This window comes from Piliocolobus tephrosceles, chromosome 10, assembly GCF_002776525.5.
Source record: "Piliocolobus tephrosceles isolate RC106 chromosome 10, ASM277652v3, whole genome shotgun sequence".
Lineage (NCBI taxonomy): Eukaryota > Metazoa > Chordata > Mammalia > Primates > Cercopithecidae > Piliocolobus > Piliocolobus tephrosceles.
This window is the reverse complement of record NC_045443.1, coordinates 77,190,629-77,204,304: the sequence shown is the minus strand read 5'-3', so window position 1 is coordinate 77,204,304 and position 13,676 is coordinate 77,190,629. Positions and strand designations below refer to the sequence as shown.

Below are 13,676 nucleotides of genomic sequence, written 5' to 3'. Positions count from 1 at the left end.
CATCCTCCAATTCCTGGGTTCAGCTCTGTCACCCAGGCTGGAGTACAGTGGCACAGTCACGGCTCACTGCATCCTCCAGTTCCTGGGTTCAAGCAATCCTCCCACATCAGCCTCCGGAATAGCTGGCACTACAGGTGCCTGCCTCCACACCCAGCTATTTTTTAAATTTCTTTTTGGAGACAAGGTCTCACTTTTGCCCAGGCTGGTCTTGAACTCTTGGCTTTATGCTATCCTTCCACCTAGGCCTCCCAAAGTGCTGGGATTACAGGCTTGAGCCGTTGTGCCTGGCCAGTTATATTTTTTAATGTTAATACATTTGTCAAATATAAGAAATTTCGTACCATTTACAGTTGTCAATTTCATTGAGCTAATAGAATCAGGCAGTCGGGTGTAGTTTTCTTGTCTTACTTTACCACTAAGTTAAAATCTTGAAGACACCTAATAAAATTGAGGCTCATAGGGAGATTACCTCTCAGAAGAAATATTCTATTTCTGATATTTTGCAAAGTGGCAAAGATCAAATACGACACTTTATGTGCTAGTATTTTGAGAAGTGTGATGATTTCTATGAATTTGTCATGACTGTATTATTTACTAGAAGAAAGATCTATGTATTGAAAATCATGTTTTCGTCTATATAATGTTTAGGCATGCCGATGTTAGAATAACATGGTACTTAAAAGACGATGAGTAGGATTCTATCTACTTTCAAAATCCCATACCCTAAAAACATTAACATTTACAGTAAATGTACTGCTTGACTAAATATCACCATTTGTTATTAATCTGGGAAAGAATGTCTTGGAAATAGTTTCAGTGTGATTAAACTAAATTTAAATGGTTTGTATCTGAAAGGTGACCGGCAAGAGTCAGTATCTTCTGGGCGGTATGACCTAACCAGTTTTACAGCTCATCAATTACTGCTGCTTGCTTTTTGCATAACACCCCAGAATGCTTATCATTTAAGGGAGAATAAAACAGTACACTGCAGTAATGTGTTGTGTGTTGGCTTTGCCTGTCACTCTTTGAAAGAAGTTTAAAATAAATGCTGCAGTTGCTTCTCTATTAGATTCACCGCATTAATGCTACACATAATGTCAACCTAAATATAAAGCTATAAAGTCAGTTGGATAAATAATAGCTAGGACACATTGTGGGTGGTGGAAATGAGCTTTTCTTATATTCCTCTGAAATTGCAAAATACACATATTTTAGGCATGTTTGCTTCTTGCTTTTCTGCTTCTATCACTGTAATATGATTGCATCTTTGTGTGAGTTTTGTTTTTCTTTTCTGTAAGGTCTTCAGTCTTGAGTATTGATTCACTCTAAGTTTTACACAAACTAAAAAAGTAATTTGAACATGTTATATAGCATCCTCCCAGAAAGTCAAAGCTTTAAATTAAGAGCTTGCACTAAGGAAAAAGATCTTCATATTTTTCTCAAATTTTGGAAAGCTCTTTACATCACTGGCATCACATCTTTTCTACACTGCTCCTGATTGGACCTTTAATTCTGAAGTATCACTATTTCACAGTATAGAAGAAGACTTAAGAATATAATAATTATATAACTAACATTGGTACCTTAAATTGATCTAGGAACGAAGAGCTCTAGAAAGAAGAATATCTGAAATGGAAGAAGAGCTCAAAGTAAGTAAACTATGTTATTTATGAGAGATAGTGCTGTTTATATATTAATGTTTAAAATACTATTAAAAAATATGGTTTACATTAATTGTTCTCAAAGCTGATTACCCAGTTTGTGAACTGTCTATATCTGGTGCTTCTCTTTCTTCCTGAATCCAGGTTCTAGTGAGCGAGAAGAGAGTCTAAAACCTAAATCTTAACACCTGTGAAAAAAGGAGCAAAAATAAAATAAATAAAACCCAAATTATTTTGATAATCAATTTGTGTCGCACTTTTGCTGTTCACGTATAGAAAAAGTTAAAAAATAGGATATAGGATGTATTGTTTATTCATGTTTCTGTATACTTTTATGTTTCTTGGTGAGTAAGTAGTGGAGGGGGATACCATAAAATGTTCTCCTTTGAAAGTAAAGGACATTAGGGGAGTGAACAGTCAGAGCTGTATTTTATCAAACTCCATATTATCTGTAGAAATAATTATGTTTTGAATGTCTTCACAAGAAAAGTAGCATAGTTAATTGATTACCTCTTACCACATTGTTTTCATAAAATATCTTTATCACATTATGAATTAGTGAACCAATGCATAGTATATTATACCCACAGAATTAGTAGTTCAAGATTTAGATGTTTCAGTATTAAATTGTTTGGTTTATTATTAGACCATTATTATTCAATGGCTTTGAAGATTGAAGACAAATCTTTTGTATTTTGTTTGCTTATGTATTATTTAGTTTGAAATAGAATTTTAGGAATACATTGTTTACCTTTCTGAATCTCTTATTCTTTTAAGACATTATTTTTAAAAAATTATTACCCGTGATATTCTTATTATACTCTTTCCATTTTCTTATTTTTTATTCCTATTTCTTTATGTTCTGATTCCTACAGAACCTGCACCAAATAAAGCAAATTCAGTCTCTGAGAGAGTTAAATGAGCGACTGCTGACTGAGAATAGGGCCTTGACAAGAGTGGTAGCCAAGCGCTCAGGGTTCTATAGGCAACTGCAGTCTGTGAACCTATAATTTTTAGTTTCGTCATTTCTTCTTGGTAGAGCCAGGCAGGTGTTTTTATATTAGTAGGCGTGTTTTGTAAGAGCTCACATTTACAAATTAATGCTATTGTGTCTGGAGCATATCATATAACTAATTATGCATGGCTTCGTAGAATGTTACAAATTGTCACTAATTATATATTGCAGTTGATGAACTACACTAAAATTAGGGATGATTTTGGAATTTAAGTTAAAGACTTATTTGTACTTTTGTAAAGCCTTTGCACATTTTTTAGCTGTACAGATATTTTAGGACTTAAAATATTTTATTTACAGTTCTTTACTAGAGAGAAAACAAACAGTATATAACATTTTACATAGAATTAATATATTTTGAAGCTGAAGATTAAGCATGCATTATCTGTTTTTCAAAATAATGTCATTTGAAGTCAGAACCACATTAGTTTATAGTCATTCAGTTTTCTATTATAAATATTCAAATGAATAAACTCAAGATTACTATATTTTATATCTAAAGATTCTGAACACAAATAAGAATGTATTAGTTCCACATAAAATTAAATCTTCCTAAAGATTTTGCTTAAGTTAGTTTTGCAAATAGAAGTTGTACTTTTATCTAGTTAGATAATCTAATACATTTTGAAAACTGAGGAAAGAGAACTATTTTGGAAAGTATGATTTAAAGACCAAAAATATGAGCTATTTCATTTCTTAGTGAAACTGGCAAAGAACATACAATTTTAATCGTCCTTAGTAGACTATTCAGTTAACTTGTAATATTTTTATCCCCTTCATCAGTTTGTCTGTAAAACAACAGAAAATTGAGATGCATTGTTTGAAGATATGAGGCTATTTGCTTCAAAATTGGTTATCTTTGTAATGGTTGGATCATAGATACAGACTTACTACTTTAGCTTCCACATGATATACTATTCTAATAATAGTAATTGCTTGTTACCATTAAATAAGCATCTGTTCGGGATCGGACATTGTATTAGGCATCTTAAACTGAGGTACGATAGGTGAATCCTTTAAGGAATTTTAATAATTTAGAACAAGTCTAACTTCTTCAATATCTTCCTAGGTAGTTTGACTTTCTTGTGGAACAATGTTACGTATTATGATTTTAGGTCCGACATACATAAAGCAAAAGTCTTTGGTTTGGGTGCTAACAGGAACCTCTTTTAAGAGCCTATCCTAACAAAAACAGGCTTCATTGTCTTGGCTGTTCGAATGTGGTGTGCTTGTGAGTCATAAAATCAAGTGATTTAGTAAATTTCAATGGAAAATTTGGAGAGAATAAACCTTTCATTCCAGCATTTATGAAACTAATTAGCTTTAGAAATCCAGGTGTGTTTTTTTTTTTCTTCTTCTGATACATGTTTTAGATGCTAGAAATATATATAACTGACAAAGCTTGATCATGTGTTTTGTGGTGAAAATGTAACATTTATTAAAAATAATGTTTTATCTATTTATTGAAGGTAAATCTTCAATTTTTCTCTTTACAGATGTTACCAGACCTAAAAGCAGACAACCAGAGGCTAAAGGATGAAAATGGGGCCTTGATCAGAGTTATAAGCAAACTTTCCAAATAAAAAAAGGAAAAAAAAAAAGCAGCAAGTAATGGAATTGCACATATTAGTAACCCAGTGGACCATAATTGGCAGTCACTGGAAGCCTAGGAAGAATCCTTGGAGACTGTCATTTTCGGATATCCTGCCAAATGCCCTCTTATCTAGAATTTTTATTTCATTTTGTTTAATTTTCTGGGGTGTTTTTGTTGTTGTTGGTTTTTTTTTTTTTTTAATCAAGACCATTGTTTCATGTTAATGCAGCTGCTGAGAAGAATTTTTTTTAATGACTGAGAAAACTTGTTTACAGCTCCAGCATATAAGGAAAGTGTTCAAGGCCAGATATGCCTCAGATATTTAACCAGTAAGCCTTAGTTGTACATAAATACTTTTGTGTCAACAAAAACCTTCAGCTCTCACAGAAGACAGTTACTCAACATTTTTTGATGTGCCACAGTTTCCAGTTTTTCGATATTTAAATTTTTTTGGCTTTTCATCTAAGTTTAGGTTTGTATTTTTTCCTTCTAAACTCTTCATGTGGCAGAGTCTTCTATGTTTCCACAGCTTTTTCATTTACAGATAAGAACACTTGCTCTTCTGTGATTATTGTCATGTATTAGGCTAATGCTGTGTTGTCTCCCACCTGGAACTGAATTGCTTGGTGGAACATGCTTTCACTGTTTGTGCAATATGCATTTATTTCTTACATGAATGCTTTAAAGTCATTTGAGATTAGATCTTTTAATTCCCATTTTCTGCTTCATTGGTCACTTTTTTGTTTTTATTGTAGTATAAGATGTTAGATTCTGTAATCTTCACATTCATTTTAGCAGGTACTGAGTGATGCTGTATATACAAATAAGTGTATTGTTTTGATTTTTAGACCACCACATGGCATGCTTGACTATTTCTTATTTCAAATGTCTGCTAATGCAGAGTAGGCTACTCCATGATAGTGTTAAAAAACAAAATTTGCTGACAATGTGATATAAAGACTTTAAAAGTTACATATTATGTGGAGCCCTATCTTTACAAAAGTTTCCTACTGTAAAGTGCTTTTATTTTCACTTTTCATTTGATAGTACTCAACCATAATTAAAGTTGCGTAAGATAATTGCTTTACATTTCACATACCTATATTTATCTGAGTGCTGTCTAAAACTGTTGTGCTAGCCAAAGTAATGCTATGAAATCATTTGCAGAATTAACCCGTGAGTTAATGTTAAATGCACTGTTATTGCCATGTGAAGAGGCATCGACTTTGATACCACCATCATGTTCAGACCATTTTATACATTTCAGTGGCCTTTTTTTTAAGGAAAAAAAAAAGCGCAAAACCAAGTACATAGTGAAGATGGCTTTTATTTGGACAAATAGCTTTTATATTTTCATTAAACCATGCAAAAAATACTACATCTTTCTGGCACATAACTGTCTCCTTAACCACTGAACAGTTCAGCCATTTGAATAAATTGTACATTGTAAAGCTTATAGTAGCTGATTGTATTATTGATTGTATTGTATACTATATTAAATGTGAATTTGTACCCCTTCATTTTAAAAGGTCATTGTGTTCTACTGCCTATTTTAGATTACTTTGGGGTTGGGGAAGGTGTTTTGGTAAGCAGGATTTTAAGTCCTCTCTCTCTTGATTGGTTTTATGAAGATATAAGGTTATGCTCTTACTACCAAGCTCAGGATTCTTGATTTTAAAGGTACAAGGATAGTTGTGGGAGTTTTATTTTTGGTTATATTTGAACTGTATGAATGGTGGGTCTGAATATTGAGAATTTCCATGGTCTTATGTGGAGGTAAAATATACAGATAACTGATCAGTTTGAGTGACCGCAACATGTTCTGGTTGCACAACAGTTAGGCATGCTATGGTTTATATTTGTGAAGTTTGGATGCCTGTGAAGAATGATTAAATACATGTTTCTAATATTTTAGTGTTTTGTATTTAGGTTATTTATTCTTTGTATCTAAAACTGAACAGCTACTGTGCTATATTGATTTTATTGGTAGTATTGAGCAGACCTTGTTTCTGCATGAAACTAGTTGCAAAACCCACTATTTTGGAAATAAAAATGTATTTTGACATATACAAATAAAATGAATAAAACTATTTTAAATGTGTGAACTTTTAATGAAGACATTTTAAATTTTGTTCTGAGATATTTAAATTCTGCATGGGTATTTTTTCACTGGTTGCTTTAGTTGGATACCAATTTGAATAATTTCTGAAATTGTAATATTGTGATAATTTGCACAGCATTGTACATGCACATCTGTAAATGCAATCTTAATTGCCATATTTATGCAATCTGTGTACCAATTTGGACAAATGTTTATATATTTTACATAAAGCTGTCTGTATGCAGAATCTGAGAACTAGTTTTTTTATGATAATAAGTGGGTAAAAATAATAGTGAGTTTCAGGGTAGTTGCTTTGTAGCAGATTTCGCTTCCATAAACATTCTGTTTTTTTTTAAAATAAACCTGTGCTTTTTCTTATCTGCAAACATAGGCTTAGTGATACATATAAAAGTAATATTCCATTGAAACATACAGTTTACTTTAATATTAGATCATTTTCCAGTTTAGATTTGTCCAAAGTTCGACCTGCTAACCCATCTATAACTAAGAGGCAATTTTAGCCAGGTGTGGTTGGGAGGCCCAGGCGGGAGGATTACCTGAGGACAGGAGTTCGAGACCACCCTGGCCAACAGGGCGAAACCCCATTTCTACTAAAAATTAAAAATTAGCCAGGTATGATGGCACGCACCTGTAATCCCAACTACTCAGGAGGCTGAGACAGGAGAATTGCTTGAACCAGGCAATTCACTGAGGTTGCAGTGAGCCGAGATCACGCCACTGCACTTTAGCCTGGGCAACAGAGTGAGACTCCGTCTCCAAGAAAAAAAAAAAAAAAAGAGGCACTTTTGATTTTGGAACTTTGATAGAGGACTGGTAGTAAGCCTAAATTAATATTGACTAAATTAGTACAACAAGGATTGAATTCTATTATTTCTATTTCCAGTACTTTACCTATTCATGCTTAGAATGGTAGGTTTTACTGTTATGTGTCCTACAAGAGTATTTATATAAAAGAGTAAGGTAGATATTTTCTAATCCATTAGGCTAACTTTATTCTTTTGCTTAAAAGTATATTACTACTTAGTCTTCCTTGGTTAAACTGAGACAGTCATGACTTCCAATCCCAACACATTTCCCATAGGACGTAATAAATAGCTTTGTAGATTATCCTTCACTTTGACATTATAAGCAGAATACACAGCAAACTCCACTAAAAATTATTAACTATTCATTAGCTCTGTCTTGCTAATGATAACTTTTGTTTGCAAAGATGAACGCTGGCTGATGCAGTCTTTGATGTTCCTTGTTTACACTGTATGTGCATGGTCTCTATCTGAATATGATGTGCAGCAGGGATAATGTACATATGAGAACTCTCCAAAAAGCATTGGGTTTAAAGTGAAATATTATTTTCATATTTTATTCATCTCTCTATAACTAAATCCATTTCTTGACTTTGATTTTGGAAAGGTTCTCTGGCGTTAATTGCCATACAAATAAGTGCTCTTTCTCTTAGGTAAGTGATGTGGAGAATATTATATTACTGTTCCTTGCCTATAAAATAACCAGATTACAGAAGTACTAAATTTAAAATAAAAATACAGGAGTCAGAAGTGTGAGATTTATTTCTATAATAAGGTAACATAAATAATGGATTTTACCTTATTACTGTAACTTCAAAGTTTTATTATTAAAAGTTGTCTAAAGGTTATTAGAAGATCTTTTGAGCCAAGCTATCCCAACACGCCCCTCCTTAAATTCCAGTAAATGTCTGGGTCTCATAAACCAACTGCATTTTTATTTTTAAAAAGCTGAAGGAAAAGGGGAAAAGTTTGAAGAAATGAAGGGTATTAGTAGATTCTGTCCTCAACAATACATAACTAATAGAACACGTACTTGGTGGTTGTAGGTTTGGAAGAGTGATAGTGGAAAAGAATAGATTTGCTTTCTCCCCTCTTTCTCACTCTCAGTTTTTCTTACAGGTCTGTTTCAGTAGCGTATCTCATTTGATCCTTAAAGTGCTCCATTTTACAGGTGAGAAAGCTGAGGCTTACGGCTTCTTTATTGGTTCAGCATCCAAAGCCTGGTACAACACAAAACTCTTAACCAAAACTGTGGTGGTGATTTTTCCCAACTCTGAATCCAGGACTTTTTTTCATATACCAGTTAGTTGCATAGTTTAATTGCATGTAACTGCGTAAGTTTCCTGAGTCTATATACTTAGGCTTAAAATATTTGAGTATCTTTGAGGATGGCATTTCTTGGCTGTTTTTTCTTTTTTGAGATGGAGTCTGGCTCTGTCCCCAGGCTGGAGTGCAGTGGCGCGATCTCAGCTCACTGCAAGCTCCGCCTCCTGGGTTCACGCCATTCTCCTGCCTCAGCCTCCCGAGTAGCTGGGACTACAGGCACCCGCCACCACGCCCGGCTAATTTTTTGTGCTTTTAGTAAAGACGGGTTTTCACCATGTTAGCCAGGATCGTTTCGATCTCCTGACCTTGTGATCCACCTGCCTCGGCCTCCCAAAGTGCTGGGATTACAGGCGTGAGCCACTTCACCTGGCTTCTTGTTTTGTTTTTTTTTTTTCCTCCTAATTCTCTAATCTCACATCCTCACCCCCACACCTGCTAAATTTTTCCTTTCTTAGGGCTTCTTTCTTAATACCACTTTGCCCTATAATTTGTTTTTGTTTTTGTTTTAGATAGAGGAATGCTGTAATGCTTAAGCAGTTAGTTGATTCTCTAGTGCACATTCTAATGATGGCCAGTAGTCCATTATAAGTTTATAAAAGATTTAACATACTTGCATGAAAAGTTTCCTTTGCATTCTTCAAAAATAGATTTTTAAAAAATTAATGCTCAGAACTTAATTCCCTTTTTTATTCCCTAGTAAGATAAGCAACGTTATTAGTGCTACAGTTTTAACAGACTTTTCTCCCAATGAAAAATGTGTGGAATACCAAATATGTAAAACATAAAAATTGTATGTATATAAACTCGTAGATAAGAACTTCCCCACCCCCAAAAAAAGTAGCCAAAATGGGCCTCTATAAGACAGTTTTATGACAGCAGCTTGACTCCTTCACTTGTTACTGCACAATTCTTAGGTTGTGACCACAGCATTGCTGAGCAGATGCATCTGACCTAAACTTTTATAATATATACTGTACACTTGCTCTAGTAGTATACTAGTTTATGTGAGTGAGTGTGCTATTACTGTCCTCAACAGTGAAAAATAAATACAGGTACGGAGTAGGAGAAGCCCCACACAAAGATAACCTCGCAGTACAAGTTAGTGCTTTAGTACTCAATATTGTCCAAATTTTGCCTATATCTGAACATTATTTTTACAGTTTCTAAAAATTAAAGCATTTTAGCAAAATTTGAATTTAAAGTTGGTGAAATCCATCAAATACCTTTGCAGACCCTACGGGGACACTGATCTGTAAACCTTTGACATGGGCCTTTGGATTCAATCACATCTAGATAATAAATCTCAGCTTCATTTGATAAAAGTCAATTACATATATCCAAAGCATCTTGTTTTAAAAGATAATGTTATTGTTTCTTTTTAAAATACCTTAAAGCAAAATTTTGAAATAATTTATTTGGTTACCATAAACACCTAATTTTTTACTCAGTCCAGTAAGGGAGAAAAGTTTAAGAAGTGGATTTCAGAAGACTTCCTTGTATCATTGGAAAGAACAAAGTAAACCTCTAACTATGCCGCCACATCTGTCCTAAAGAACTCCAGGAACACTGACCTGCTACTCATGTGAGTCTGCTTTGTTTATGAACCCTAGTTGCTCTTATCAAAGAAGGAAAGATAGGGAAAAGTGGCGGGGTGTTTATAGGTGTCATATACAAAATGTATTTGCCATAGAAAGGTGGTGTGGGCTAGAAAATGTTTTAATCAATACTTGATAATAGCTAATAATTGTTAAGAAAATAATTATAATTTTATTTGTTGGAATGTCAGGATTATCACTAATTGTGGATGCTTAAAGTTTACATAATGCTTCTCAAAATATCCTGAGGTCATGTGGGCCATTTGTCAGCCTTCAGGTCAGAGACTAACCTTGTTACATAATGCTCTTCTGTGTAAGAATGTTATAATCTGTGATTTCTTCTTTTGTCTGAAGCTTTAGCCCTGCCTATTTCATTCTTTCTTTCGGCTTTACTGTCCCTCTAGTGTCTAATATTTGCTGTACTGAGACTAGTAGCAGAAAAACCAGAGGGGAAAGGACCTAAATTTTAGTATTTTCTGTGAACAAACACCTACACTTACCTTGTATTTGTGGTTTTTTTAAAAAGTGGTTTCCTTTATTTTACTATGAGCTCCTGGAAACATCAGAATATCATTCATCTTTGTTCTCAGCACTTAGCACAGTGCCTGGCACGTAGTAGGTGTTTATTAAATATTTTGGAGGAAAGAGTAAATCTGAATAGTTGTGGTACGTGTTGTGAAAGAAAAAAATCTAGGCTAGCATCTAGATTTTTAAGAAAGCTTTTTAAAGCTATTAAATATAAACATTCAGATTCTTGCATACTTTGTCTCCTCATTCACAAGCTCCTGTTAGCACTTAAATGCCAAGCACTGCTATAGGTGATGGTCATACATCCAAAAGAAAAACAGGCAAAAATAAAATCCCTGCCTTGTGGAGACTACATTCAAATAGTGGAAAGATTGAAAATAATCCATTACATGTTACTTTACAAGATAGTAGATAACTACGGAAAAACTAGGGCTGGGCACGGTAGCTCATGCCTGTAATCCCAGCACTTTGGGAGGCCGAGGCAGGCAGATCACGAGATCAAGAGATTGAGACTAACCTGGCCAACATGGTGAAGCCCCATCTCTACTAAAAATACACAAATTAGCTGGGCGTGATAGTACGTGCCTGTAGTCCCAGCTACTGGAGAGGCTGAGGCAGGAGAATCGCTTGAGCCTGGGAGGCAGAGGTTGCAGTGAGCCTAGATCATGCAAAGACTAGGCCAGGATAAGAATTCAGGAGCGAAGGGAGAATTAATTAGAGAAAGCCTCACTGAGAATGTAGTATCTGAGCCAAAACTGCAAGAAAGGTTGGGCAAAAATTATGCTGACGTCTGGGAGACCAGCATTTCCATGCAGAGGAACAAAAGCAAAGGCCTTGAGGTGCAGATGTTCTCATATGTTGGAGAAACAGTAAGGTTAATTTGGTTATATTGGAGTGAGCAAGAAGTAGAGTAATAGGAGAGAAGGTCAGAGAGGCAACAGGAGAGCTAAATTCAGGACTTCATTTAGATATTTATTGACCATATGCTAGACTTGCTCCCTCAAAAACCTTATCTATATATCCTTTTCCCAAGAAGAATTTGTAACTTCTTAATAAAACCCACAAATACTGTATAACTATAAATATTTTTTGATAAAATAATTATATAAGTAGTGAATAAGGAGGATAATTACTAGAAAACTAAGCTAAATCACCTAGAGGAAACATTCATTTAAATATAAAACATTTTCAAAGTCTCCAAGCAACCAAGCTAGGAACAGGAAAATTGATCATTATAAATGTCGTTATATTAAAAAATCATATCAGTTCATTGGGCAAAATAAATATTTTTAGAGCAGTTCTCAGAATATGACTTTTCTCATGGATTTTACTATTGGTCTGTACACTTAACGTACATTGTCCTCATTTGTCTCTTCATTGTCTCAGCTAGAATACTGAGGTGCGCTTCCATAAATGTTGTGCTGTCATTCCAACAGGGATCATAGTAATATCATCCCAGTGTGTAATATTCACCATCTTTCTTGTCCTAGGAGTGTTTAGCTTAATTATTCCTCTACAACAGTGATTTTCAACTTGAATCACCTGGCAAGCTTGTTCAGACACAATTTTGGTTGCTCCTGTTTCTAAGTCAGTATTGAGTGTCTGGAGTGGGTCCTATGAATTTGCATTTCCATCAAGTTCTCTGATGATGTTGATATTGTTGGTCCAGAAACTGTATTTAGAAACTTACACTATCAATTATCTTTTTTCTGAATGGAAATAGGGTTCATTAGTAAAATCACTTGTGAGAACTTAAAATGTAGGTATTCTATGTTAGTAGTTAAAAGAGATCATATAGATATTAAACCTTGGGTAACACGAGTAATACTTTAAAAATCAAAGATCATGTGTTCAATCATACTACATATTCCCTGGCAGAGGAAAAATACACCTCCAGACAAATCTAATCTAGTTTATCGGGAAATCAAATTGGAAAAAGATTTTTTCATATGAGACAAGCAGCTGGATGACAGTCCCTTACATTTGATCAGGAAAAGAGTAGCCAATCTCCTACATCTCTTCTCTCTTCCCTTGCTAGAGAGAGGGAGAGAAAGCCAAACATTCCAAGTAGGGAAGCAAATGCCCTACAATCTAGATCTCTTGCAAGCTTAAATTCTTAGGAAAGCCAACACAACCGCTGCTTATCTTTGAGGCCCAAGCTTTCTGGATTCTATAAAGTACATCATTACCATGGTACAGCATGATGTAGGTAGGGACTCTACTACTTCTAAAATGCATCCATTTGCTGCATGACTTATGCAGCTAGATATGCCAGGACTGCCAGTTACTTGAGTACTTGGATTAAAGGAAAATATACTTAACCACTTTCTATTATTAATATATGAATCTATCAGTAATTCTCAAAATGTCATCTTGGGACCAATAGTATTAGCATCATCTGGGAATTTGTTAGAAATACAAATTATCAGACCACATCCCAAACCTACAGAATCAGAAACTGAGGATGAAGCACAAGTGTTTTTTGGTTTTTTGTTTGTTTGTTTTTGAGACGGAGTCTTCCTCTACCAGGCTGAAGTAGTGTGCAGTGATGTGAACATGGCTCACTGCAGCCTTGGCCTCTTGGGCTCAAGGGATCCTCCACCCTCCTCCACCCAGGTCTCAACCTCCCGAATAGCTGGGACTACCAGGCGTACATCATCACACCCAGCTAATTTTTTATTTTTTGTAGAGACAGGGTATCCCTATGTTACCTAGACTGCTCTCGAACTCCTGGGCTCAAGCAGTCCTCTTGTCTCAGCCTCCCAAAGTGCTGGGATTACAGGCACAAGCCTCTATACCTGACCCCAACAGTCTTTTTCAGCAACCTTGCCAAGGGATTATGATGCAAGTTAAAGTTTGAGAACTACTGGCCTATAGGTTTCAAACCTAGATCACCTGGGCTGAAGTAGAACTACGGGTTGAAAAAAAAAAAAAAAAAGAATTCTCAAGGCTTTTAGTGAGAAGTGAAAAGAATTATCAGTGGGGTGAGAAATCTCTAGCTATATTGGAATGTACTGCTGATACCCCTCCAC

General features: G+C 34.8%; 1 protein-coding gene and 1 long non-coding RNA gene across 6 annotated transcripts in view; both read left to right on the top strand.

The window, feature by feature from the left end:
• PPP1R12A (protein phosphatase 1 regulatory subunit 12A) overlaps nucleotides 1–6,616 on the top strand; it is a 167,936-nt gene extending 161,320 nt beyond the window's left edge. For 3 of the 5 annotated variants that reach the window (XM_023219148.3, XM_023218966.3, XM_023219088.3), the window contains 2 exons: nucleotides 1,599–1,649; nucleotides 4,173–6,616. In XM_023219148.3, coding sequence (XP_023074916.1) covers nucleotides 1,599–1,649; nucleotides 4,173–4,259 — 138 coding nt within the window. In that variant the 3' untranslated portion in view covers nucleotides 4,260–6,616. The remainder of the gene's footprint in view (nucleotides 1–1,598; nucleotides 1,650–4,172) is intronic. The other 2 variants (XM_023218881.3, XM_023219017.2) reach the window with 1 other exon arrangement.
• Nucleotides 6,617–7,195: 579 nt separating this feature from the next.
• Nucleotides 7,196–13,676, top strand: part of LOC111547131 — a 75,119-nt gene continuing 68,638 nt past the window's right edge. The window contains exons 1-2 of the long non-coding RNA XR_002733042.2: nucleotides 7,196–8,366; nucleotides 9,970–10,103. This is a non-coding gene — a long non-coding RNA (uncharacterized LOC111547131). The remainder of the gene's footprint in view (nucleotides 8,367–9,969; nucleotides 10,104–13,676) is intronic.